The sequence below is a fragment of the Coregonus lavaretus genome (assembly GCF_964263955.1).
Source record: "Coregonus lavaretus genome assembly, chromosome: 34".
NCBI lineage: Eukaryota > Metazoa > Chordata > Actinopteri > Salmoniformes > Salmonidae > Coregonus > Coregonus lavaretus.
In genome coordinates this window covers 17,136,730-17,163,922 of record NC_140021.1, presented here as the reverse complement: position 1 = coordinate 17,163,922, position 27,193 = coordinate 17,136,730, and the positions used below count along the sequence as shown (strand labels likewise).

The 27,193-nt window shown below is 43.3% G+C and overlaps 1 protein-coding gene across 1 annotated transcript in view; it reads right to left on the bottom strand.

The window, feature by feature from the left end:
• col11a1a (collagen, type XI, alpha 1a) overlaps window positions 1-27,193 on the bottom strand; it is a gene marked incomplete at its 5' end in the record, with an annotated part of 82,814 nt that overhangs the window by 18,370 nt on the left and 37,251 nt on the right. The window contains 30 exons of the mRNA XM_084151817.1: window positions 1,218-1,325; window positions 1,599-1,706; window positions 2,650-2,865; window positions 5,248-5,301; window positions 6,402-6,491; window positions 8,199-8,306; window positions 8,448-8,501; window positions 11,457-11,510; window positions 12,328-12,381; window positions 13,327-13,371; window positions 13,739-13,792; window positions 14,007-14,051; window positions 14,410-14,463; window positions 15,833-15,886; window positions 16,069-16,176; window positions 16,301-16,354; window positions 17,891-17,935; window positions 18,037-18,090; window positions 18,280-18,324; window positions 19,592-19,645; window positions 20,016-20,060; window positions 21,269-21,322; window positions 22,453-22,497; window positions 22,613-22,666; window positions 23,300-23,344; window positions 23,440-23,493; window positions 25,213-25,266; window positions 25,441-25,494; window positions 25,760-25,813; window positions 26,512-26,565. Coding sequence (XP_084007943.1) covers window positions 1,218-1,325; window positions 1,599-1,706; window positions 2,650-2,865; window positions 5,248-5,301; window positions 6,402-6,491; window positions 8,199-8,306; window positions 8,448-8,501; window positions 11,457-11,510; window positions 12,328-12,381; window positions 13,327-13,371; window positions 13,739-13,792; window positions 14,007-14,051; window positions 14,410-14,463; window positions 15,833-15,886; window positions 16,069-16,176; window positions 16,301-16,354; window positions 17,891-17,935; window positions 18,037-18,090; window positions 18,280-18,324; window positions 19,592-19,645; window positions 20,016-20,060; window positions 21,269-21,322; window positions 22,453-22,497; window positions 22,613-22,666; window positions 23,300-23,344; window positions 23,440-23,493; window positions 25,213-25,266; window positions 25,441-25,494; window positions 25,760-25,813; window positions 26,512-26,565 — 1,971 coding nt within the window. The remainder of the gene's footprint in view (window positions 1-1,217; window positions 1,326-1,598; window positions 1,707-2,649; window positions 2,866-5,247; window positions 5,302-6,401; window positions 6,492-8,198; window positions 8,307-8,447; window positions 8,502-11,456; window positions 11,511-12,327; window positions 12,382-13,326; window positions 13,372-13,738; window positions 13,793-14,006; window positions 14,052-14,409; window positions 14,464-15,832; window positions 15,887-16,068; window positions 16,177-16,300; window positions 16,355-17,890; window positions 17,936-18,036; window positions 18,091-18,279; window positions 18,325-19,591; window positions 19,646-20,015; window positions 20,061-21,268; window positions 21,323-22,452; window positions 22,498-22,612; window positions 22,667-23,299; window positions 23,345-23,439; window positions 23,494-25,212; window positions 25,267-25,440; window positions 25,495-25,759; window positions 25,814-26,511; window positions 26,566-27,193) is intronic.

Genomic DNA, 27,193 nt, shown 5'->3' with positions numbered 1-27,193 from the left:
GTGCAAGTCCGTGAGTGTGTGTGTCTCTGCATGCTGATTTGTCTCCCTGGAGTAGAAATCTCATCAGAACGGAGGTCTCCTGAGTCAGAGATCGTTAACAGGAACACTAATTATGCACCACAGAGTGGAGAGAGGAGAGTGTGTCCAATGGCCTACTGCCTATTGGAAGAGGTCAGTCCACACAATTAATGAAATAGCCATGGAAGTGAATTACGCTCAATTAAAAGTTAATTGAATTGAATAGCCGGGAAGATTGCAACTTGAGACTAGCGGGCATAGTCTATATAATTCCATCAAGACAATGACCCGGGTTTAATGAACAGCTAATTCATTTTGCTCATAAAGACAGTCACTGTACTGTACCACGGGACTCCCTTACGTTGATGATTCCCTTAAGTTGATGTTTCCCTTACATTGATGATTCCATTATGTTGATGCTTCCCTTACATTGATGAGGTAGATAGAAACTCAGGAGAACACCTAACCATATCACTGCTTTACTATACATATCAACCACATTACCTTTACATTTAACACAAACTAACTTAGTATATATTTTTTCAAATTGTACATAATGTAAAACAATAGGAATCATCTCTATGCTCTTTAGTTACTGAAACATCTAGAGCGGGGAAACTAAACCAAACTATACAAAACTGATCATTAACCTTTGGCATTTCATTACAAAAGGACTGTGGGTCAGAAGACAGTGCATTGTCTTCTGACATCTGTGCTAACCCACAGTCCCATTTGTTGGAAACTGACCCTTTTATCAACCTGTATTAAAATACCACCATTCAAGACCAAATAGAAATCCTTTTGTATTTAAATGTTTTGTGAGGTCAGAGCGCTCGGATCAACCCTACTCATTAGCCAGAGTGTCCAATGTGCGCTCTGAACGCTCTGAGGGCGAAACACTCTGAATTTACGAACGGACAATCTGACAATGTTCTGAATTTACGAACGACCCAGAGCACACTCTGACACTCCAGAATGAATTTACAAACCCAACCTAAGACTCACAGAGAGAATGGATGCATCAAATAGTTTGCATCAATACCAGTGGGATCCATGGTTAAGTATGTGTGTGTGTGTGTGTGTGTGTGAGGGGGTTACTTATTGCAAAACCTATACAATATGTGTTTGTGCGTGAATGTTTTTCCCTGGAGTACAGGTGATGCTAGTGTTTCAGGGTGAGTTTGGGGTTCCCCACCCACCTGCAGACCAATGGGACCAGGGGGCCCGGGGAAACCTCTGGATCCTTCATCTCCCTTCTGTCCGAACATCCCTTGCTGACCTCTGGGACCGGGCTCTCCATCACCTCCCTGAGGACACAGTAACCATGTTAACACACTGATGGAGCTACTGGCAAAGCAATACACTGGATGTACAGCATGTAGCTAACAGCACAGTACAGCAATACACTGGATGTATGTAGCTAACAGCACAGTAGTATAGAAACACACTGAATGCATGTAGCTAACAGCACAGCTAACCCGACTGAAAAGGAATTTGAATGAGGATAGCATGTATAGCTGAGTGTCTCCCAAATGGGGGCTAAGGTGGGTCCAAGGCTGGACAGAGACAGAGATACTCACTGCAGGTCCAGGAGCACCGATGGGACCTTGGAGACCAGCTGGGCCAGGAGGACCCTGTTCACCCTTGTCTGCTTTGCTTCCCTTCTGACCTGGCTCTCCAACCTCTCCCTGGGACACACAGGACACACATCACACACAGGACACACATATCACATACAGGATACACACACATAGGACACACACATCACACAGGAGGACACACATGTCACTTGTACCTGACATTTCTACAATAACATCTACTTTAAAATGCCAACCTCGTACAGAACATTTTAACATTTAGAAACAAACTGTCAGAGCATTGGCAAATTAGTTCATTACCTGCAGTGAAAATCACTAGAGCAAAGACGCAGAAATCAGTTGAAATTTGGATTCAACTTGTGTGTAGATAGGATACATGCGATTTTAAATACAAGTGATAGATGGTGTTGGAGATTAGTGGACAAGTCCATTTAAAGCTCTACTGTGACATATGTTTGGCAGCTCAATAGATTGGCTGGATCGTAACCTTCTGGGAAGAAATTATAGCTGGAGATAAAACAGCCACAGTTTTTCACTTTTATATCTCTTCTAATTACATTTAGTTTGACGATTGGTTATGATGATGGATATGCAGACAAAGACAGAGAGAGAAGAGAGAGAGAGAGAGAGAGAGAGAGAGAGAGAGAGAGAGAGAGAGAGAGAGAGAGAGAGAGAGAGAGAGAGAGAGAGAGAGAGAGAGAGAGAGAGAGTATAGAGACAGATAAAGAGAGAGAAAGTAGAGAGACAGAGAGAGTAGAGACGTATTTACAGTGCAGATGGTCCGTGTTTGATTCATGTGTAACCGCTGATGAAGATTGATAAGCGATCTGTTTTACTCAAAAAATGTGGCCCAGATTTACAGTAAAGAGAGTCAGAGAAAGGGAGGGCGAGAGAGAGAGAGAGAGAGAGACAGAGTAGATAGAAAAAGTAGAGAGAGAGTGAATGAGAGAGAGAGAGCGAGAGAGCGAGAGAGAGCGAAAGAGGTCCTGGGCCTGGTCTGGACTAAACCAGATGGGAAGGGTAGGGTACTAACCTTGTCACCGTCCTCTCCGGGTGGACCTTGAGGTCCGGCGGGGCCAGGCAGACCCACTGGACCTTGGACTCCGTCCCGACCAGCTGGTCCTTGGGGACCTTTCTCACCAGGCCCTCCCTTCTCTCCAGCAGGTCCTGGGGGCCCCTGAGGGCCAGTTCTACCAGATAAACCAATGGGGCCAGCAGATCCAGCAGCACCTCTCTCACCAGGGGAGCCCTGCGATGGAGCGGAAGAGGGAGAGAAATAGAGGGAGTGAGAGAGATGGAGAGAAAGGGGTTGAACACACTAAAGATCATGATCAAGGGAAGATGCTCATTCAGAGTTCAGAGTTCATGTGGGGATGAAATCATATATAATATATCTACATTATAAAGCAAGAATGAATCACAGGATTCTCCATTAGGAAGATGTGTCTAACAACTACACTGTGTTCCACCGTTAATGGGTTCTACTTCTTGGAAAATATACACTTTCTTCTCAGAAGTACTCTATTTTCCATTCAGTATAAAACACAAGAGATACTCCTCGAAAGCAAAAACAACAACATAACCCAGGTTATTTCAGGAGGGGGGGGGGTTCGCTGTTAGCCACTTATAGCCATCGCTCTTCTTGTTCTGGAACCATTACCATTAGCTAGCCTCTCCTCTCGGAGCAGAACAGAGCAGCAGGTCTCAGACAGGAGACATTATCATAGATGAGAAAGGGAGGAGGGAGGGAGGGAGGGAGGGAGGGAGGGAGGGAGGGAGGCAGGCAGGCAGGCAGGGAGGGAGGGAGGGAGGGAGGGAGGGAGGGAGGGAGGGAGCGAGGGAGCAGGCTTGCAGGCAGTCTTAATCTAGCCCAGAGGAGTGATCTGACTACTGAATGTGGGACTGACTCCAGAGGTCTTCAGGGCTCTTCTCTTCACATGCTGCCTCTGCCTGGCACATATAAACCTACTATTTCTACAGGGAGGGAGGCTGTTGGTGTCGTCTGGAGCTCAGCTAGTGTTAATGGATAGGGTTGTGTCCCAACAACACTAATGACTTGGGATGTGTCCCTATACCCTTAAATACCTTGTTTTTCATGTCTCCTTTCCTCAGTTAATTATTAAAAGGGGAGAAGTATAGATAGCCTGTGCATCCACTAGATTGCTGATACCTTCAATGTCCTCTCAAATCAGGTAATGAAGGGAAGGAAGCAAGGAGAGAGCTGTAGACTGCTGTAGAGAGTTAGGGCACATCCTGTGTAGCTCAGTGGTGGCACTACAGTGGCAGGTTGGGAAGGAGAGGGATGTGTTGTAGAGTGTTGGGACACATCCTGTCTGACTGGCTGTGTGTAGCTCAGTGGCGGTGGTGGCAGGTTGGCACGGAGATGGAGGTATTTAAGATTATTGGGACACATCCTATCTGACTGGCTGTGTGTAGCTCAGTGGCGGTGGTGGCAGGTTGGCACGGAGATGGAGGTATTTAAGATTATTGGGACACATCCTATCTGACTGGCTGTGTGTAGCTCAGTGGCGGTGGTGGCAGGTTGGCACGGAGATGGAGGTATTTAAGATTATTGGGACACATCCTATCTGACTGGCTGTCTAGCTCAGCGGTGGCGTCAATGGAGGTGTTGTAGAGTGTTAGGACACACCCCATGTGTGTCTGGCAGTGGCAAGTTGTGAGGTCTACTCTCAATCGTGACACATGGCATGTGGTGTCTGGGTGGTCAGACAGCGTGATGAGTCAGTATGGAATGGACACGCTAGGCTACTCGCTACACGCTCCCATTCACCTCACAGGCCGGGAGCAGAGTAGAGCGGATTGGATTGGATTGCAGACGGGCTGGCAGCAAACAACCACAATCTCAATTCTACTTCCCGCATGACCACTCACGTGATGAATTTCTAGCTGATGTGTGGCGCTAAGAGATTGCAAAGTCATACAAACACTTGCTTCCAAAAGAAGGCTATGCATTGGAATCATTGCAATATAGAAATATGTTATATTGAATTAAGTTCATATTTGTATGCAAATCATGTTTTTCTCACAATGCCAAATTCAGACACTTCACATGTCCTGTCTACACTTTCAGCCCACTGTCAAGTCATTTAAAGAGCAATTACACTGGGACAATCCTCATCTAGCATTCTAGAGAGAGAAATCTGAAGATTGACATTTTTGTCCTAAAAAGTTTTGAAGACACTCCAACTTTGAGTCTGTCACCTTAAACCAACCAGGCACCTATGTCGAGACGTCAAGAGAAAGCAATAACAAAATCAGAACACCAAAGTTATCATTGGAAATTGGTGGGATCCTGTCTGTCTGTTCTTCAAAGGAATCAAACTGCCATCTAGTGTTGGGAGTCATTATTGCAGGATCCCATAGAACACTGCATTATAGAAAAGCTGAATATTGATCCTAGACTAATATCTACCTCCGATATAACCAAAACAACATGGTAAGAACAGCTAGGCTAATGCACTGTGTTGCAGTTCTATCATTGACAGTGGTAGGGACATATCCCCCCATTAACCCTGATATCTAAAGACTCCCTGAAACCTGGTGAAACATCCCCTTCACATTAACAACAGACAGGCAGGTAGGTGATGGTAGGTGACAGGGAGATACTTACCACGGGGCCAGAGGGACCCTGAGGTCCTTCTCCTCCCTTCAAACCAGCTGGACCCTGGAAGGAATGAGTAGAAGAGAGATGGATGGTTAGAGTGATATGTCAAAAGAAACACACAGCCTGAAAGACTGTGTTTGATGTCCCCATAAGTCAGTCAGTCTGTCAGTATTGAGTGGTATAACTCCTGTCCCAGACAGACATTGAAGGGAAACTGTGAAGTGACACCTTGGGGAGTCAGTCACCACTGATCTTAATGGGAGAAAAGGTGGGTGTTTGTTGTGGCAGGGTTTTTTTCTCCACTACCCAGGACAGGTATTTATTAGGCCATATTTCCCCCTCATGCACTTTCTCATCAAAATAACTGGTGAAATAAACATCTGTGTGTGTTTGTGTGTGCGTGTGTACACTCCAGTGTGTGTGTGTGTGTGACTGGCTCCCTAACCGTCCTGCAGCACACATGGTGGTGTTAGTAATGAGTCTTGGGGTGTTGCAGTGAGAGAGTAAATTACACCACTAGAAAACAATCAGGGGTAGCTGCTTGCCTGCTGAGACTGACCTTGACTTAGTCTGGAACAATGGCCCTATACCGCCTTTCATTCCCCCAGCCTAATCGCTAACACTCCTCCTTTAATAATTCATTTAGTAAATAATTCATACAACAAAACAACTAACTTTCCCCCCAAAAGTGGTTGCGGAAAAAAAAACGGTCCCAGAGGCTGGGTGCATCCTAAATGACACCTTATTCCCTATTTAGTGCACTACTTTTAACTAGGGCCCATAGGGAAAGGGTGCCATTTGGGACACAGTCAGAGTCTTTGGGTTGAATCAGGGGTTTTGTAAAGTGACCCAGAGCTATATTAAACTACAATTCTCTGCTGCTACTTTAGCAGAGGTTAAAACTGAGTGGTCTGTTGGTGTGAAGCCTATTCAGGGGGATGTATATCTGTTCATTTGTAACACGTCTCTTTGAGTTTCCCTGCAGTGGTGGTTGGGTGACGTCCCCCTCTATGTTTCTAATGAGACGAATACCTCTGTATAGGCGCTGGTTCATTTGTCAGGGGTGGTGGGTGGAGGGGGGTGGTCTGTCAGTCTCTGTCAGTGAATATAGGGGGAACCTGTAACGGATGGAGGCGAGTTGCAGGTGAGGTGTTTCTTACCGACGCGCCGGGAAGACCTCTCTCTCCTGGGAATCCTCTTAGACCAGCAGGACCATCTTTACCAGAGGCTCCTTGGGGACCAGGGTCTCCCTACAGACACACAAATCAAATCAAATCAAAGTGTATTTGTCACATACACATATTTAGCAGATGTTATTGCGGGTGTAGCGAAATGCTTGTGTTCCTAGCTCCAACAGTGCAGTAGTATCTAACAATTCACAACAATACACAGCAGAGGACAGAGTGAGAGGTATCCAGCTGCACCATGTTACATGCTACCCTCTTTTTCCATCTTTTAATCTCCCTTCTACCCTGTTCATTTCACTTCCATGCTATAGCTAATATTATCTGGTGAAAGAAGAGTAAAACTAAAACTAAACTTTGTATTCTGATGGTTTCCCTTTGACATCATGATGACAGAAGGAATTTTCTGGATGCCATCATTACCGTACTTCAAACGTTGTTTTAAGTATTCATTTTGAGCTGATGCATTAGTTCTCACAGCATCAAATATATCACAGCACCGTTTTCTTATTCTGATAATGATCTACGCTATGAACATCATAAAGCTCAGGTTTCCTGAATAATGGTTGCCCCATTCTGCATCATTTCAAATGCAAAACGGATAGAAAACAATTAGCCAAGCTCTATAATAATGCAGCCCTAGAGGACAACAAGCTGAGAGACTGTAAACAAAAACAAAAACAAAAGCAGCCAACAACAGCAGCAGTCGTATCAGGATGCTGGGCTGTGTCCATGGGTTACAATTATAAGTCCCCTCTGCTATCCCCATGACAGACGACTCAGAGCAATTACTATGAGACATCATAAATGAGTAGTAGCATGATGGGCAGTGGTCTAGTTTTTTGGACTGTTTTTGTATTGTTGGTCTGAAGTTGGTATTTCTGCTAGCTGGGAGAGAGAGAGAGAGAGAGAGAGAGAGAGAGAGAGAGAGAGAGAGAGAGAGAGAGAGAGAGAGAGAGAGAGAGAGAGAGAGAGAGAGAGAGAGAGAGAGAGAGAGAGAGAGAGAGAGAGAGAGAGAGAGAGATCAGGAGAGAGAGAGAGAGAGAGAGAGAGAGAGAGAGAGATCAGGAGAGAGAAGTGGCTCGCTAAGGTTTAAGAGGATTTGACCTCCTCTGCCTAGCCCTCTCCCTCCCTCCCTCCCTCCCTCTGGAGTGTCCCAGCAGTATTACTGATGCGTAGGACCTGGTGGTGATGGGAAGCTATAGAGCCTGAGTGGCAGGAGGGTTGGAGTTAGCCGATGGAGTTGATTAAACTGTCTCCTTCCAGGGAGGAGGTTAAATGAAAGAAGGAAACAGAGGGGCTGGCTGGGTGGCCTTGGGACTGTCTGGGAGTAGGTTCCAAATGGCATCCTATTCCCTTTATAGTGCACTAGTTTTTCCCAAAGCCCTGGTCAAAAGTAGTACACAGTACATAGGGAAAAGGGTGCCATTTGGGATGTACCCTGGGAGTTAAGGCTCTGTTTTGAATAAGCCCATCCCTCCTCCTTAATGGACACTATATTGCTCATTGGGATGCATTGGAATTCAACCCCTCCACCACCCTCTGCTAACTTCACCAGGTGCCGGTCAAAACAGTACTTTCCCATACACATCCTGGACAAAAACAATGAGTTCAGTGGAGATCCTTCATTGAGCATGTTTTAGTCCAGGAATAGGTATAATCTGTCCAGGAAAACAGGTTTAATATGTGTTGGTCAGAGCCCTATAGTTAAGAAGTGTTGGGCTGTCGAGTTATGAGTTTACTCCAGTGAGGTGGGTCTTTAGGGGCGCTTACCTTGGCTCCCTCTTTGCCAGCAGAGCCAGGAAGACCCTGCTCTCCGGGTGGACCTGGGGGTCCAGGGTGGCCTCTCTCACCGATGGGACCGGTCTCTCCTGTGGGACCCTGTTAGGAAGTGAAGAAGAAAAATATATCGTGGGCATCATGGGTAGAGGCATGAGACAAACTCTACCATAACATAAGATCTCTATGGTTTGAACACCTGGAAAAGTTATTCATATATTTAGTTCCATGATGGTTCCTTACCTGAGGACCAACAACACCCCCTGGGCCGGGTGGACCTGTCTTTCCTTGGAATCCCTGTGGACAAGAACAACATATCAATGACATTGAAAACTCTTCCAAAACAACTAGCTCTCAATCAACGTAATAACGTCTTCCAATCTTGCTATTGATGTCATCCTTCCACAAATTATGATTTGAGTCTATGGACATAGTGGAGTCAGTGTTGTTAGTATCCCAATGGACAAGACAACCACTGAATGTACTATGTTGACAAGTGTTAGTGGATGATGACGTTGTGTTCAAGACAGTGACGTCAGTGATCATCAGGTCGAAGAAGTCGGAGCTCTAGGATGATGCCCGAGTTTCCGACTTGTAAATTCGAGTCGGATGACCGTTTAAGATTTCTCCCAGTCGGAGCTCATTCCCAGTTGTCTTGAACGCACAGAAGTCGGAGGTCCGAGTTGTCTTGAAGTCGGAGGTCCGAGATTTCCGAGTTCCGAATTGTCTTGAACGCACCATGTCTCTTTGTAATGGATCCTAAAGAAGAGGCACTCTATGGTTGCACCCTACTGGTTCATTACTGTGTGCATGGTACATGAAAACACATGAATTATGGAAATATACAATTATATAGTTTATGTTATGCTCCATTTATTTGTTTATTGTTTTGTATTTGTTTATTTCCATGTTCTCATGTTTAGGAAGTAACTTTAGATGCCCATGTAAATAAATGCTACATTTAGTAGTAGATATTTATCATAGACATTTATTCCACTTACTTACTTACCACCTCACCACCAAGTGGCAAGATGAAGTATCACATGACCACAAGGTCAAAGGTCAAAGGTGATGATCATTGCTGCAATAACAAGGTTAGCGTGGCAGAAGAGAATAAAGCAGACTAAACACAGACACCAGGAACCAGTTACACAAAATAAACATATTCCTGGACTAAAAAGGTATTTCAATAGAGATTCTCCATTGAGCATGTTTATTAGTCCAGAACTAGGCTAAATCTGTGTCTAGGAAACCGGCTAAGAAAGTATTATTCTAAAGATATAGGACAATAACAAGGACATCAACAACTCCCTGTTATAGTAAGGTTTTAATCTGAGTCTCCAAAAATGAGATATCGTCTTAAGGATTGTAGATCTTAAACTATGATCTCAATATCTGAAGTAGACTTGATGCTAATTGGTCAAACATCAAGCATAGTGATGGAATCAGGTGTGAAATCCATCAGCTGTCTGTTTGTTTCCGTTTAGATCATAGCCGGTGTGAAAAACTTCATTGATTTCCCTCGAATGAAGCATGTTCTACACGAATGCATCTGTTGTTGCATTCATGCCTATGATGCCAACTCCAGACATCATAGACGGACTGAGTGGACACCGTAAAAGCATATTCAATGACCATAGAGCTACATGAAACAACATACAGACATCAAACATAAAAGGGAGGAAGGGACTCAAGGGAGATACATTGACTACGCCACACAAAAATGCAGCAAAGAATCACAGATAGCTGATGTCATGTCACTTTTAACGTCTATTGGAGTAGCTACACTTGTTCTGGGAATATAAACGTGTTGTAGTCTAGCCAGGGGTATGCTATTGTTAGGATATTTTATGTGCAAAACCTTTTCAGCTGTAGCGCATTCAAAAGTCAAATGTTTGATGATTTCTCATGGACTCATTATCTTGTGGCAGAGTGATTAATGATTGGGTATTGTTTGGAAAAGATTCAGACAGCTTTTTTACAACCTGGCCTGAATAAGAGATAGAAAGCCAGGGAGTGAAATCTTTATATGCACTGAATGCTTCCTCAGACTCTGCTATGCTGAGTGGATGGATCTATGCCCACTGCCTAGGGCCTGTAACATTTTATTGCTATGATCAATTCTGCTATTGGCCGCTCCCCCAGCCTGTTTACCAGGTAATAAATCCAGCATCATAAACATCTTAATGAAGAGGCTTATCGATGTCATTTCAAGATGAACCAGAGAGGGGGGGTCAGTCCCCCAGCTAATGTGTCACTTAGGAGGGGAACAAATGGAGAAGAAAACTTGAACGATTGGGGATGCTCCCTGCTCCGTGGAGCTTTTAGCATCTTTTAGTGCCCTGTGAGGATAATCGGGTGATGAATGCAAAACTTGCTGAATAAACTCTAAAGAAAAATGGTGGGATATGCAGAGAGATGAGGCTTAATGCACTAGGGTAATTCCTCTCCTGTGTTCCATTTAAGGCCTGGAACACAGAGCAGTGATCAGATAGGCTGTCTGTCGTTTTCCTCAACGACCTGGGAAGATAGACAGACTAGACCCTCTGGCTACATTTAGACAGGCTAGTGTCTGAGTGTGTGTCAGGGACTCAGGGGTAGTCTAGTCCCAGAGAGAGACAGAGAGAAAGAGAGAGACAGAGAGAGAGAGAGAGAGGTACAGAGAGAAAGAGAGAGACAGAGAAAGAGAGAGAGAGAGAGGTACAGAGAGAAAGAAAGAGACAGAGTGCGCGAGAGAGAGAGAGACAAAGAAAGACAGCGAGAGAGAGAGATACAGAGAGAGAGAGACAGAGAGAGAGAGAGAGAGAGAGAGAGAGAGAGAGAGAGAGAGAGAGAGAGAGAGAGAGAGAGAGAGAGAGAGAGAGAGAGAGAGAGAGAGAGAGAGAGAGAGAGAGAAAACCAGAGCAGGGATATTCAATTCAAGTCAATCTCTCTCTCACTCTCTCTCACTCTCTCAATCTCTCTCTCACTAAATACATCAGGAAAAACAGAGGAGAAGGCCTGTCTGTGTGTCTAAGACAAGAGCGAGATGTCCAATACCCGGGCTTCTCGGTGCTATAAAAGCATGCAGACTTGAGGAGACAAATCCATCCAGGTGTGAAAAATGAGACTAGTCGGGGGGTTTCCCACCCCGAGACAGCAGGGGTAGTCTTATGTTTCCACACCTGGCAGGAAGTGTCTGTCCGAGCCCGCTGGCCCGGTGTGCCCAGGTGTGTGACATCTCTAACGAGGGGCGTGGTCTGGAACACTCACCGTCTCTCCTCGCTGACCAGGGTGGCCGGGCAGCCCATCCTTTCCAGGTGGTCCCTAGGAATGACACAGAGAACGTAGACTCTATCAATGACAAGTACATGAAAGAGGGGGAAACCTTGTGCACATCTAATGGTAGATTCTCATAGTAATTGTGGTGGGTTGACCAAAAGTAATCTGTTTTATTGTTCAATGACAGATACATGGACATATATCAGAGTGGAACTCTTTTTAAACTATAATAAGACACTGGCCTTCCTACACAGTAATGGCCTGCAAAGAGGAAACAGAACTATCAGCAAAGGTTAAATCGAAACTATGAATCAAACAAAAATCAATACGAGGAAATTAACTCTTGTCTTCTGGCAATAGGATGTTGAAAAACAGGGTTCTGCTTCTATAACAGTAATGATTACTACACCCAATCAGTGATACGGCCAATACATAGCCCACCCTATTGCATTCCAAATTGCTTTCCTTTAATTACTCCAGTGGCTAAATCAGAGTCACATAGAGTATTTCTTGGTAGTCTTAAACAAATCTACTTTGAAGCAAAAGTATACACCTCACACACATGGTTATGGGCTTAAGACACCTTTACCATGTCAGATATAGAGTTGAAATGTATTCCATTTTGAGTTTGCATCCCAATATTACACTTTATATACATCACAGAAGACTGGTATATAACAAAACTGTTTGACATACTGTAGAAACACCAGGTTTTCTACGTATATATATATTTTTAAGTGTAGAAATTATGAAATTATGAAAAATATGAATAACATTCCACCCATGAGGCCTCTTGGTCATTTGACTGCAGGAAAGGGCTTCCTTAGAAATATGATGATGGCACTGGTGAGAGGATACTTACAGGGGGGCCCTTTGGTCCTGAGAACCCGACGGGGCCTTGGGGTCCTTGAGGTCCCTGGAATAAACCGAGCGGTAATCAGACAATGGAAGAGTGAGGACAGTCTTTGAGTTTCAGCAATGAGACACTCCCATTGTAGTGTGGCAGAAAATCTGCCTGGACAACCAGAAGTTCTGCTAGCCTCAGAGACTATACAGCTGCCTGATGTGGCTGAGTGGGCGTGGCTTGGTGTGCTTGGGTGTGGTCGAGAGTGGCTGGGGCGTGGCTTGGTGTGGTTGGGTGTGGCTGGTTGTGTGTAGCTGGGTGGGTCTAGCTGGTTGGGTGTAGCTGTGTATGGTTGGGTGTGGCCAGGTGGGTGTGGCTGTTTGGCTGGCTGTGAGTGGCGAGAGAGGGACAGATATATAGATAAATAGAGAGAGGGACAGATATATAGATAAATAGAGAGAGGGACAGATATATAGACAAATAGAGAGAGAGATAGATATATAGACAAACAGAGAGAGGGACAAATATATAGATACATAGAGAGAGGGACAGATATATAGACAAATAGAGAGAGGGACAAATATATAGATACATAGAGAGAGGGACAGATATATAGACAAATAGAGAGAGGGACAGATATATAGATACATAGAGAGAGGGACAGATATATAGATACATAGAGAGAGGGACAGAGACATGGAACAACTATAGCAAAACCACAAAAAAAATCATGGCTGGACCAATACCCAGATTGCCCTTGCCTCCAACAGTGACCACCTAGTAATGAGATCAATAATCATTAAATGCTTCCTTTCTTCCAGTGGTAATCACCACCAGTCGAGGTCAGGCCTCCCACTCTTTATTCAAACCCCACCACTATGTCAGACAGGCAGTTGTAGGTTTAACTGGTTAACTGCTTGTTATTCCAAGCCATTTCACATTTCATTATCCATGGGTCAGCCCCATACCCCGGCCCATAACCCCTCCCCCTTGGAAGCAGTGGCTGATGGGACTTACTCTCTCGCCAGGCGGGCCAGGTGGACCATCATTGCCCGCTGTGCCCTGCAAAACACAACAGACAGAAAATCAGCATCAGATATTCTACTGCTCCCAGACAACATAGTGATTACACATCAAGTATATAGGCATTAGCAGTTACACAGCTATATGTGGATTACCAATGTCATTACCACTATGGTGTATGGTCTTTCTATGAGTTGTCAAGTGGGACATGTCTTTGAGACCTCTTTGCAGAGGAATGTGATTGTTTTTTCTTAAGTGTGTTGTTTTGTAATCTTGTATATTTATATTATGTGGTATTTGTAAAGTGTGTATTTGCAGTAAAAGGGACCTTGGTCTCAATTGGACTCCCTGCTAAAATAAAGGTGAAATAAAATATGCAATCAAAAAAGATGGAGAGGGCAGTTACCTTAGGACCTGGCTTGCCTGTTGGACCTCTAGCACCCCGACCCCCTCGTGGACCCTGAGAGACAGGAGAGGACAGACACACAGCTCAGAACAAGATCAGGTAAGGCTATACAGTACGGTACAGTATAGCAGGCTCATACATGTGACAAGAGTTAGGACACACAAATACACATGTATTCATTCATTAACTAAATAAATAATTAATTCATACATTCTTTCATTCATTCATTCATTCTCAGTGCTGTGTGGTAAATTGGAGGAGGACGTACCGTTGGACCTCTTTGCCCCCTTGGACCGGGTTTGCCCGCCACGCCCTTTTGAAGAACAGAGAAGAAGACATTTATTTAGACAGAAACCAACTCAAGGTCAATCCTGCCTAAACTTCCCCAGTAAGTTGTTTTCAAAGTTACTCTCCAGGTTTGTGCTAAAAACCTCTAGGTGAGCATGACTTTCTAGTCAATGCTGGGAAGGGAATGGATATCATTGAGAACAAACAATAGTTTCAGCATATTTTTGTTCTCTTCCACATTGATTCTTGGAGGTTATATTTTATGCAAACTCATCACACAAATGCTTTTGTAATGGGAATCAATGTCCTTTGTGTAGTGTTATGATGCAGTGTGTGTGAGTTCCATACAGAATCAGAAACAGGGACGGGACTATCTATCTTACCCTGGCTCCTTTCTCTCCGTTGGCCCCTGGGAAGCCCGGGAAGCCACTGGAACCCTGCGGATCAACAAGGCAGGAAGGAGAGGAATATCCATGTTAATAAGCAACCTCTACTATTATGTGAGAGACAGAGAGCTCCATCATACATTGACTCTGTACCCAGCACTGTGCCGTGGGAAAACAGATGACACAGAGAAGAGAATACAAGCTCATCACTATCAGAATAATACGATAGAAACACGGTGCATATGGAGAACATGAAATATCACACGATAATGTGACAGAAACACACATGAACTCATGCACACACACACACTTCCTTTGTTTGCAAAGACTTCAAAAATCATGATGACTTTGTAAAGATCCTTTGTGAAAACATGTCATTTAACAGCTCAGAGGGGTGGGAACATGGAACAGACACCAAACAACAACAAAAGAAAACCATTGACTTGGGTAAACAACGAGTTAAAAAACAGACAATCACTTTATATGAAGACAGTCTGGTTTCTAATCATGGTGTTTTGTTGTGTATGCGGGATTCAAAATCATCTTCCCAGTGTACTTCAGTCCTGGTGTTCATAAAAGCATTCAAACATGAAATCAATACAATGGTTTACTCTCCCATTTCAAACCTGTAGCTATACTGTTTTCTAGGCCCGATTTCACAAAGTCATGATGTGAGCTGAAGCTCAACATAATGAAATGGAAATAGATGGGGCCAAACATTCAGAGTTTGATGGACTACGAACCTCTCACTATAAAACTGACATTCCTCTAAACCCAATGGCCGTGCTTCAACAGTTCACTTTATAAAAACCCAACTTCTGGCAGCTCTCAGCCATAAATTAGCCCTACAGTCTATTAGATAACATCTCACGGAATGCCACATAATCTTCCAGCATAATGTTTGTAATCTTTTAATCCATATTACCAGTGGATTTCTAAAGAGCAGATTGCTGGATGTGATGGGTAAGGAATAACAAGTAGGATATGTATTTCCTGTTACGGGACGTGTTATGATGCTGATGAGAAAATCTATCTATCTGTGTTTGAACTGTACATAACTGTAAGTCTCAGGGTTACAAGAGGGACATTGCCCATCGTCTAGGTCTCTGAGGACACAACATGGCTTCTTAGTATCTATGTCTAATGTGAATCCTGAGTGAAAGCAGTATATACAGTACCTCCATCTTGGAAAATTAGTACTTATTGAAAGACATATCTGTCAATGAACCAGCTCTGGTAAAATGTCCCTGGATGTTCTTCGGTGAACAACCAAGTCTGTTTGACATCGGGTTACTCCTTCCTAACCGTGTGGTGGGTCATGTGTTCTGAAGTGAGCTGGATATTGGTGGATGTTGTTCATTGAAGTTGTCCCCACATAGAGAAGTCCTCACAGGCATCACCGTGGTGATTGTTTACGTACCTTTGGACCTTGTCTTCCTGGGTAGCCAGGTAATCCTGGAACACCCAGTTTTCCCTGAAGACAACAGAAAAGTCTTGCTGAGGCAACATAAACTAATACTTGAATGAGCACAATGTGTTGGTAAACAGTTGTACTAGGTCAAATGAAATTAAAGTATTTCCACAGGCTTCGGGGATATGCTACTAACAACAGATTGACCTTACAAGACAAAAAGGGGGTGTGAATGAAGACGTTACCTTCTCTCCAGCAGAACCCATGGGGCCAGACTCTCCGTTGGGCCCTGCTCGGCCCTTGGGACCCTCAGGTCCGTCCTCACCGCGGGGCCCAAGGACACCGAGCTCACCCTGAACAAACCCAACACACAACAGGTAAGGTATTGTACCATTACTGTGGTCTATGGTGTATAGTGTACCATACAAATATAATTATGGGTGAATCGGTATCTACACGTATGAGTCGTCAACTCACCCTGTCGCCTTTGAGACCCATGTCTCCCTTGAATCCAGGGAAACCGTCCTCACCCTGAAATAAGAGAGAAAAATATGAACAGGGGTCATTGTTAAGTTGATATGTAGGAAATTGAATGGATCTTAGACTGTCTTGTTTTTCACCATGTGTAAGAGATCAGTGGGATTCAGTATGCCTTGAGCTTGTACGAGCAAAATAATGATCTTGTCCCCAGGTTCAATTAAAATCATTTCAATAGCAGAGTATCTGTGGATACATATTAATTTTTTTATACTTTTTGTTTTAATCGTAAATAGTAAATCTAAATGGATATGGCCTATATCTTTCCACAGGCTATAAAATAGGGAACCTCATCTGCTTAATCTGTGCAGTCTCTCTGTATGCAGTGCAGACTACTGCCATCTGGTGGCCAAAGAGGAGAATCACATTGCATGTGCATTGTTTCAAATTTCAGTTTCAAGTTTTAATGTCACATGCACAAGTACAGTGAAATGCCTTTCTTGCTACCTCTAACCCCAACAATGTAGTAATCAATAACAATGTAATACAAAAATAACAAGATAGAACAAAAACACACACAATATATAAAAATACGAAATAATAAAAACACTATAAAGTAAGTAAGCATACTATTTACAGGGTCAGGGTAATTGGAGCGCAAGACACTTCTCTTTTATTATAATGGTCCTATAGGGAGCTTATGCATTAGAAAAACATTGTGGACGAGCAAACATACAGTAGAGATATCTGTCACTCAAACATTTAAGTGGAGAATATATGATGCTATACAATACATGTTGTTGAAGTATAGTGAAGGCTTCTTTAGACTATATTTGGCTGCTGTACAAGGTAGACTTGTTATCTCCCTGCAAACGCTGTAAAAGTTTCATCCTAAATCAAATTCTTATTGTATCAATTCATGGAAGCCATGAAATAGTTAACAAGAGAACAAGGAAACCTTTCTCAGTCTCTCTCTTCTTTCACTGTGTTCTTTGTCTCTCACTGTCTCTTTTTCTCTGTAGCTCCCTGAGACTCTGTGTGCAGTCTGTCACCTGTCTGTGTCTCTTCTCATCCTAATACATAATGCAGTGTGTGTGTGTGTATGTGTGTGTGTGTGTGTGTGTGTGTGTGTGTGTGTGTCTACCCTGCAACCAAAGCATTGAAACCATGCATGTTTCACAACAAGCTCTCACCTCTGGGATGGGGTGCATTCATTTTCTATTCAGAACAAACACTACCTTCCTTCCTCAAGGTTTTGGGATTGCATTAAACTTTAACATAAATTTACATAAAAATTAAACATAAATTATTCAGTAATACCACTGATATCCATGGTGTTACTGATGTAAAAACAACATTAATATTGGATCTGTGTCATGCTCTTGGTTTTGAATTTTATTAATGTATTTATAGAAAGAGATTAGTATAGTACAGATTGGGGCAGTGGGGACATTTTGGACTGCATAAGGACTTTGTGACTGAACATTGTGACAGAACTTTGTGTTTAACTCACTAGTAATCACAACATGGACTTCTTACACACAATGGCAGCGATATGAAGCATCAAATTATGATTAGGAGAAGCTTTACCTTCTCTCCCTTTCCACCCTTCAGTCCACGAACACCGTCAGCACCCTAGTAGACAGACAGGAAACAGACCACAGTTATCAACCTAACACAACGTCCCACCTTGAGGATGTTTCTGAACGTCACCTTGGTGAGCTCCACCACAATACCTTGACGCCACGAGGACCAGGATAACCAATAGGACCCTGGGGACCTGACTGGCCCTGGAGGAAGAGGACACAGAGAGAGAGAACAATGTCTCCATTAGTCTCTCAATAAGAGATATGTCTTAAACTATTCTGTTTTAGTTTCATATCCAAAAAAGAACATATCAATCAATCAGCCAATCGACCGACCGATCAATCAGTCAATCAATTATATGCTACTAAAATGTAAATGTTAATTGTACTTACTAAAGCTCCCTTCTCACCAGGTGGTCCCTCTTTACCAGGATGACCCTGTAAGAGTAGAATGAACACAAGTGACTTAGATACAGTACTTTAATCTCGTATGGATGCGCCCTCTAAGTTGATATATCTCAGTCAACACTCAAGCAATGAACCCCAAACTTCGATTTTATGGAACACATCTGTACATCAAAAAGTTCTAGTTTGATTCTATGGAATAGCTCAGTACTTCAGAAAGTTCTAGAAGGCCTCAGTGTTAGTGTACGACAGCAGCCTGCCTGCCTGCTGCTGGCGGTGGTGTAGACTCTAGTGATAACAGTCTTAGGTCTAAGCTCAATCTTACTGTCTGACTGACTGGTTAGTTTACACATATGGAAAGACCTTTCACTTGCACACCTGGCACCAATTAAACATGTCAGAGGGCAGAAGGCTGTAAATCAGTAGGTTTTAGGCTCCCTCTCAGCTTCCCAGCGTTTCCCTGACACACACTGTAGCAGATCAACTAGAGCAGGCTAACAGACCACCGAGGCAGAGGGAAATACTAGTACAGGTCGTACAAAACTCATTCTGACTTGCCTGATATTAACTTATGAACTTTTTGTGTGAGGGGGAGCCGGGTGTATGATGTGGTGTTATTCTCAATTGATTCTATGTATTTATGTGGAAGCAACAGCCCTGTCTATTGTTCAAGTCAAATTTCCACTCTGGGACATTAAAGTATATCATATCAAGTTGGGAGAGCGCAACGGACAGGATAATTGGTCAATGCTGTGGCTCAATGGGTGCTAGTTGCAGTGGAAGGAGAGATGTTTGGTGCACGCTACATTTTACAAACTGTGCTTTACTTCCTCATTTTGTGTAACAGCACAGGTGATAAGGCTTTTCAACCAATCTAGTTTGTTAGCCAATTAATTATCACAGTCATCATAAATCTCACTTTAATGACTAACTGTAAGTCGCTCTGGATAAGAGCGTCTGCTAATTAACTCAAATGTCGATGTAAATGTACAAAGGCCCTGAGGCAAGCTACTCCTATATACTACAGTGTGTGGAATGTATATCATCCTCTACTGTGTACGGACATGTACTGGTACCTGTGGCTTGCTATGTTAAGGCAAACGATGGCAGTTAGTTAACAACATTTCATACCACCATCACAATGTAGATCTTGCTAGTTCTATTGCTCCTCAACAGTGTGTTGACTGTCACAGGTACGTGTGGGTTGTCTGAGGGCAATGGATGAGTGAATAGTGTGAGAGGAGGGAAAGAGTGTGAGACTGAGTGAGAGGTGTAAACAGAATGACAGAATAGCACGTACTGGAGGTCCGTCTGACCCAGGTAAACCAGCCAACCCAGACCTGCCCTGAGGTCCCTGTAAACAGAGACAGAAGGAGAGAAAAACACAGCATGGGTCAAAGGTCAAAACAACACTTTAACAACCTCCAGGACATAGTCAGTTCACCTCTGAGAAAAACAACATACATCTGAAAATAATAATTTTACAGATGAGGTACTAGGTGCAATTCTGAACGTTTTGTGTAGACACTTGTATAAGGGGGCTTTCATTCACTGCACATTATACAAAAACCCTTCAGTGCAGTACTATGGCAAATAAGCATACTACATTTACATCCAACAGATTACACACTTTACAGTTTGTCTTTCGGGCCACTCACTTACAAACATGGCCCTTTTATGTCAATTTTGTTGACAGGGGACTGAAGAGCAGAGCTTCAACTTACTTTTTCACCAGGTGGTCCAATGGGACCTTGAGGACCAGGAAGACCCTGCAGGCCAAAAGAAGACCGACAGCTTCAGAGTTTGTTGCCATAGCAGCAACACACACACACACACACACACACAAAGGCTAGCTGGGGTCATGTAGGGGCATTGGGGACTCAGCAGAAGGTGCGGGGGTAAGAATGGTGGGACTGTATTCATTCTTGAGCGTGTGTGTGTGTGTATTTGTGCCCGTGTGTGTGTTTGTGTGTGGCAGAGCGAGTAATCTGAGGCTGTGCTGCAGCTCGGGGAGCCTGCTCCTACAGGTGTGTCTCTCTCGGCAGGCATTCCACAGACATGAATGAGATGCTTTCACCGCTTCCCTCAACCCCTCCAGAAAACCCAGGAAAATATTCCAAGAAAATCTCTCTGTGTGTGCTCTCTTTACCTCCAGGGAGCGAGAGGGGGAGAGGAAGTGGGGACGGGTGGAGGAAGGGAGGAGGAGGCAGGGAGCAGAAGAGGTTAGAGGCAGAATTCAACTAATCCCAAAATGTGATGTAAATTATCACCAGAGAGCAGTATATTTCCATAAGCTCCTGACATAATACCTCATTACAGTGAGACTATTATCTAACAAAAAAATCCAACTAAATTTAGACATCACACACTAAAATAAAGACACATTATTAATGTGTGTTCTTAGTGTCAATAGCAACTCTTTTTTTTGTACGTTTATATGTATATATTTGGTCTGTGACGTCTGTGATATTGTCTGTAATATCTGGGACACTATTGTCTGTAATATCTGGGACACTATTGTCTGTAATATCTGGGACACTATTGTCTGTAATGTCTGGGACACTATTGTCTGTAATATCTGGGACACTATTGTCTGTAATATCTGGGACACTATTGTCTGTAATGTCTGGGACACTATTGTCTGTAATATCTGGGACACTATTGTCTGTAATATCTGGGACACTATTGTCTGTAATGTCTGGGACACTATTGTCTATAATATCTGGGACACTATTGTCTGTAATATCTGGGACACTATTGTCTGTAATATCTGGGACACTATTGTCTGTAATGTCTGGGACACTATTGTCTGTAATGTCTGGGACACTATTGTCTGTATGGTATGTGACATGGTCTGTGATGTCTGTGATATTGAATGTGATAATGTCTGTGTTACTGTCTAGGATGTCTGTCATGTCTGGGATACTATCATATCTGTGATACTGTCTGTAATGTTTGTAATGACTGGGATACTCACTTGTGTCCCTGGGATCCCCTGCTGACCTGGAGGTCCCGGCTCTCCTTGAGGTCCCTAAACAAAGACAGACAGGCAGAGACAATCAATCTCACATGACAACGAGCTTAGAGCAGGGCACAGCAGACCTTATCTACAGTATATCTTTAGTTTACTCAGAAGATGCTTCCACCATTTAAGGAGATGTTTGAGAGTGCTAATATAAGATATAGCAGTGTCTACTCTCAATACGTTTGGGACTGAAGAAAAATACATCTGGTTAAAATAATAGAGAAATAGTTGACCTTGGAAAGAACTGTTGTATACACTGAAGAAATATCATACTTTTTTGAAAATACCTATATATTTCAGAGAACAGATTGTCCTGACTCCCCAGTGTGACTATTCTGTCATTTAGATTCCAGTTGTAGGCTCTTTTTCTAAGATTATGAGATACCACTACTTCCTCTGTCAAAGACACTGACAGACGTGAGCTCTCACAGACAAGACCATATACGGTAAACATTGAGTCAAAACACAAACAGATAGAGACCAGGGCTGTACTGTTGCTAGGGTACTAAGCTGAATAACGAATATGTTCTCTCTGTACGATATTAATGTAGGTTAGTCTGAGACAAATACCCAGACAAACACTGTGACTGATCTTTCTGGACTGAACAAACAACTGTAACCTGCAGTCTGTTGCTACTCTGAACTGTAGGATTGCTGTTGTTGAAGTTCCTCCTAAGCACTGATTTAGGACCAGATTACCTTTCCCAAATCCTATCATTAACCATTAGAAGGTTAGCTTGCAAAACTGACCTAGATCAGTGTTTAGGGGCAATATCATCCTATTCCGATGTGCTACAGGGAGAAGCCCCAGCAGGCAGCCATTTTGAAACACATGGAGAGGTCACTGCCTGACCTACAGTGTGAATGATGTCACTCCTCCCTGTGCTCACAAGCACACCGTTTGACCTTTGACCTCTACAGCAGTGAAGTTTAAAATAGTGTTAGAACCTAGCCTAAACAACCTATCCTAAACACTGATACCCTGTAGTAGACTACACTCCTCTCTGGTAACAAATAATGTCTTGGTCAGGCTTACACAAACACTATATAAACCAGTTCTGGTTCCATCACTAACGATGTCAAAAAGGGTGTTTTAGTTTAGTATCTGTGTGAGATAACGTTATGAGTGTTCATACCATGTTTCCTTTGGGACCGTGAGGCCCGTCCACTCCAGCTACACCCTGTGGAAATACAAACATTCAGATGAGTAGGAACGACTTATTCAATGTTGTAATATACAGGAGATACCATAGTGATAACTCTATCATAGGAAAATATGTGTTAAGTACTACGTACAGGTTGTCCAGTGGGGCCGGGTGGACCGCGTGGCCCAAGCAGACCTCTAGGACCCTAAAGAGAGAGAGAGAGAGAGGGGGGGGGGGGGGGTCACCAAGGGTTAAAACATGAAAAAGAAGGGTTTCAGGATCACACAAAGATGGTGGATAAATTAAAATAGTTCACTGTTCCTGTCTGGGGGCGTTCCCCCTCTCACGTGAGCATGCTTTCCCGCGTGAGCTCATGGTTCCTCCATATATTGTATCTGGCATGCTCAGGTGAGATAGGGAACCGCTGGCTATGGTCTACCCATTGTCCCCTCCCCGCTTGCCCCACCAGTCCCGCCCTGCCCAGACCAGAAAACATTTGCGAGTGAGATGTCTCACTCTGGGGCACCCCCTCCGCGGGGACGGGGCAATAAGTAGACCGGAGTAGGATGTCTCGCTTTCTCTACTGTCTCTGGATCACAGAAAACAATAATGAAGTAATCTGTAGAACAAATACCAATTAAGAAACCCTGCCCCCTAATGGATTAATATGAATCATAGATTAAATAACTGATACAGAAGTAGTCGTGCTGTCAACCAGAGGAGATAGTAGGTCATAACAGGGTGGTTGAATACTTGTATTACTCCAATACTGTTGTGAAGTTACACTGTAGGGTCCTATTTATCAAACCTAACAGCAATTCAGTGGACACTCTCTTACGCTCTCTCCAGCCAATCCCCTTGGCCCGATCTCTCCATCCTCGCCCTGCACAGAGAAGAAGAACAGTCAGTTTACACAGTAAGGATGGAGGGATGGAGATGAAGAAGAGGAATGGGAGAATGATGGGGGGGGGTACTCACTCTTTGTCCGTCCTCTCCAGGGGCTCCAGGTGGTCCAAGTGGTCCTGTCTCCCCCTATGGGAGGGGGGGGGGGGGGGGCGGATATAGAGAGGGGGAGAGAGAGAGAGAGAGAGAGAGAGAGAGAGAGAGAGAGAGAGAGAGAGAGAGAGAGAGAGAGAGAGAGAGAGAGAGAGAGAGAGAGAGAGAGGAGAGAGAGAGAGATGTGTGTTATTATCATGAAAGAGGATTGGGCCAGGCCAGCTGTAGACTTGAAGCTGCTCACAACCTCTTATTTACGTCAGGCTGGCTGGTTGTGCTGGCTGACTGACTGGCTGGCTCACTCTTTTGTTACCTTGATGTTACCCAGGCCAGGATTAGGAACCACACGCCCAGGTTGGAAATATCTGAGGGCTCCTAATATCTGTCTCAGTAGGAGCTTAGAAGAGACAAGCCACACAGTCCACTGTTTCTCTAACTCTCTGCAGCCCAAGCTCCTATTTAGCCTGGTGGGGGCCTTGTGTGGCTTGTCTCTTCTAAGGGCCCTCCAAGCAGACAGTACAGAACAGGACCGGCACTGGGAGTTCTGTATATGCATGTGTATCATTCAACATGCTGCCTGGCTATGTGTCTGGTGAGTAACTCTATGGAAGAGATCGATATAAGAGGATCAATGTGTCCAAGCTATTGGTCCAACTGTAAGTCTGAATAATATTAACTTTATTTCTTTATTTTTAAATGACCACTTCAAAGCCATTCAGATTAGTTCTACTATAATACAATAATATAATTCAGCATTTCATTTTCTGAATTCAGGATTTAGCTGATTGTATAATATTGCACACACAAAAACTCAAGACAGACTATTCAGTAGTAACACCCACAAGCTAATGTGGCCAAAAATGTCAAAGACATTTTATAACTTCCAAAACCCCTGGTATTTCCAAAAGCCCCTGTTCAGAGCCTAATAGTGTTGGCATTTTGTTTTAAGCCAATTTGGTTCTATCAAATAGGCCAACAGTGTTTTTACCCATAAGCCTATAAACGTCCAAGGCCATTTGTTTCTCAGACCAACACTAGTCTATTGTTCAATGATATTCATCCAGTATGTATCCCCTTGATTACCTGCTGTGCTAAATCTCACTGTAATTTACCTCAGATCCTCTGGAATGAGTGATAGTATTAGACAGAAAAGACCAGTGTTTTTGGAACATACTGTATTGTTGGCCATACTATGACCCATATTCTCTCTCTTTCGCTATTTGTTCAAGCGGGTCTAAGGGTTGAAGAGTGAAGGTGACTTCAAATCAGACCCTCAATCTAAGTGAACCAGTATGGGAACCGGAAGTCGTGTTTTGTAGAGGGAGAGAATATGGAGATCCTGATAATTTCAGCTCATTTTATGTCTGCATCATGGGTCATTTCCCTGAGATAGTATGCAGGCTCTCAACTGCCTAAAGTACAGATGTAGGATCTTAATTTGAGCCTGTTTGATACAGCAGGAAAATAATCCTGCAGCAACAGGAAATGTGAATTATTATGTGGATTATAATTAATGGACTTTTTGTAGGGTGTGATACATTTTTCGTAAGGGAAAATCAAGTCTGAAATTTCATAGTGAAAATGTCAAACTTCAAAAGCCTTTTTAAACCTCAAATATAGTTTTAAATGTCCTGCATTGCAGGAAAGTTCTCCTGTAACAGGGTGATCAAATAAAGATCCTACATCTGTATTACCATTTAGGAAGAGGTGAACATGCAGGTGCTTGTGACTTCGTGGTGTCGTTACAATACTCACCCTGTGTCCCTTCTCACCAGGCAGACCGGGCAGGCCATCAAAGCCTCTGTCACCCTGTGGAGAAACAATATGACAATGACCACCAAGTCCCAAGATGACACAGACATCATCATGCATAAGTTTACAACACAGTATTGTGATCAACACAGAACAGTCACACTTGACAGAGACATCATGTGGTTTTAATTCTCGGAGAAAAGTGACTAGTGGACAGAGGTCCTCGTGTACCTTAGAGCCTGACTCTCCAGGCATTCCTCGGGCGCCATCGGCTCCGCCACGACCCTACAACAGAGAGGAAGAGAGAGAGAGAGAGGCTAAACATGGAAACATAAAGACCAATCAGGCCATGACATCTACCTAGAAATACAGCTACAGCCAATTATGTCATCCACTGCCAGGTTGTCCCTTTTGGTAATTTTAACTGGATTTTAGCACATATCAGGCATCTGTTTTTGATTTATTAGGATAAACCTCTCAGATCTTACACGCCACACACACACATACACACACACACAAGCGCTGGATGAGGTTCACTCAGTTCACTTACCCTCTTGCCAGATTTGCCTATTTGTCCTGCAGACCCTTGGACTCCCCTGGGGCCCTGTGAATGACACGTGATGATGGTCAGTTTCTAGTCAGCTAGGGAACATTAACTGTATAGGTATACAGTAATGAAAGGTGTAGGTATAGGTAACTGTAGGTGACATATTGTTCAGTTCATCGTCAGTTAGGTAACATTAACTATGAAAAAAATGTATACACTCACTAACTGTAAGTCGCTCTGGATAAGAGCGTCTGCTAAATGACTAAAATGTTAAAGAAATTAACTAAATAGGTATACAATAGGTATAGGTGTAGGGAAATGTAGTGAGATATAGGGTAACTGTAGTGAGGTATTGGTAACTGTAGCTGAGGTATTGGTAACTGTAGTGAGGTATTGGTAACTGTAGTGAGATATAGGGTAACTGTAGTGAGGTATGGGTAACTGTAGTGAGGTATTGGTAACTGTAGTGAGGTATTGGTAACTGTAGTGAGGTATTGGTAACTGTAGTGAGATATAGGGTAACTGTAGTGAGGTATGGGTAACTGTAGTGAGGTATTGGTAACTGTAGTGAGGTATTGGTAACTGTAGTGAGATATAGGGTAACTGTAGTGAGGTATTGGTAACTGTAGTGAGGTATGGGTAACTGTAGTGAGGTATGGGTAACTGTAGTGAGGTATAGGTACAGTAACTGTATAAGTGCAGAGTATGACTGTGAGTGTGTTAAGTAGTCTACAGGTATATCTTTAACCTCTCACCTGAGGACCAGGGTCTCCACTATCACCTTTAAGTCCAGGAGAACCAGGAACACCCTGAGATAGAGATGGACCAATGAGAAACATGGACACAAACCTTAAGTCAGTCCTATTGGCTTCATCGTAACTCCACACAGCCAGAAAGGTGAGTATATGTTTTATACAATGAAACAGCAGATGGCGATATTTAGCTGATAGTTGATGCACATTAGTTGATGCCTCCTGTATTGTTTAATAGATTAATTGACATGTATTGTAGAAAAAAAGTATTGTTTATTAAACAATGTTACAAAACCATTGTATATATTTATATCCCAGGCAAAGTAAGAACTCTTTATCTTTATCTATAGGATGACTATAAAGTATGTTTCATCTTGAACTACCATACTCTCCCTATACTCCCATGTGTCAGCTATCTAGTCAGCACCTAACATGTATTATTCAACAGAGATGAACATATATGAAAAAAATAATTTTGGGGCTTTAGAACTTAATTGGGTATTTTTGGGGCATATACTTAAGTCTAAAATTGTGGGGTTCTATTGCTGGGCTAGGTAGGACTTTTAAAGCACCTTATCGGTCTGCACGACTGAAATATTCACAACTAGTGATTTAGCAATTACAGCCAAGTTTTAAGAACTATTATGAACTTTGTGGTTTTAAAGGGGAAAACATAAGGTAGACC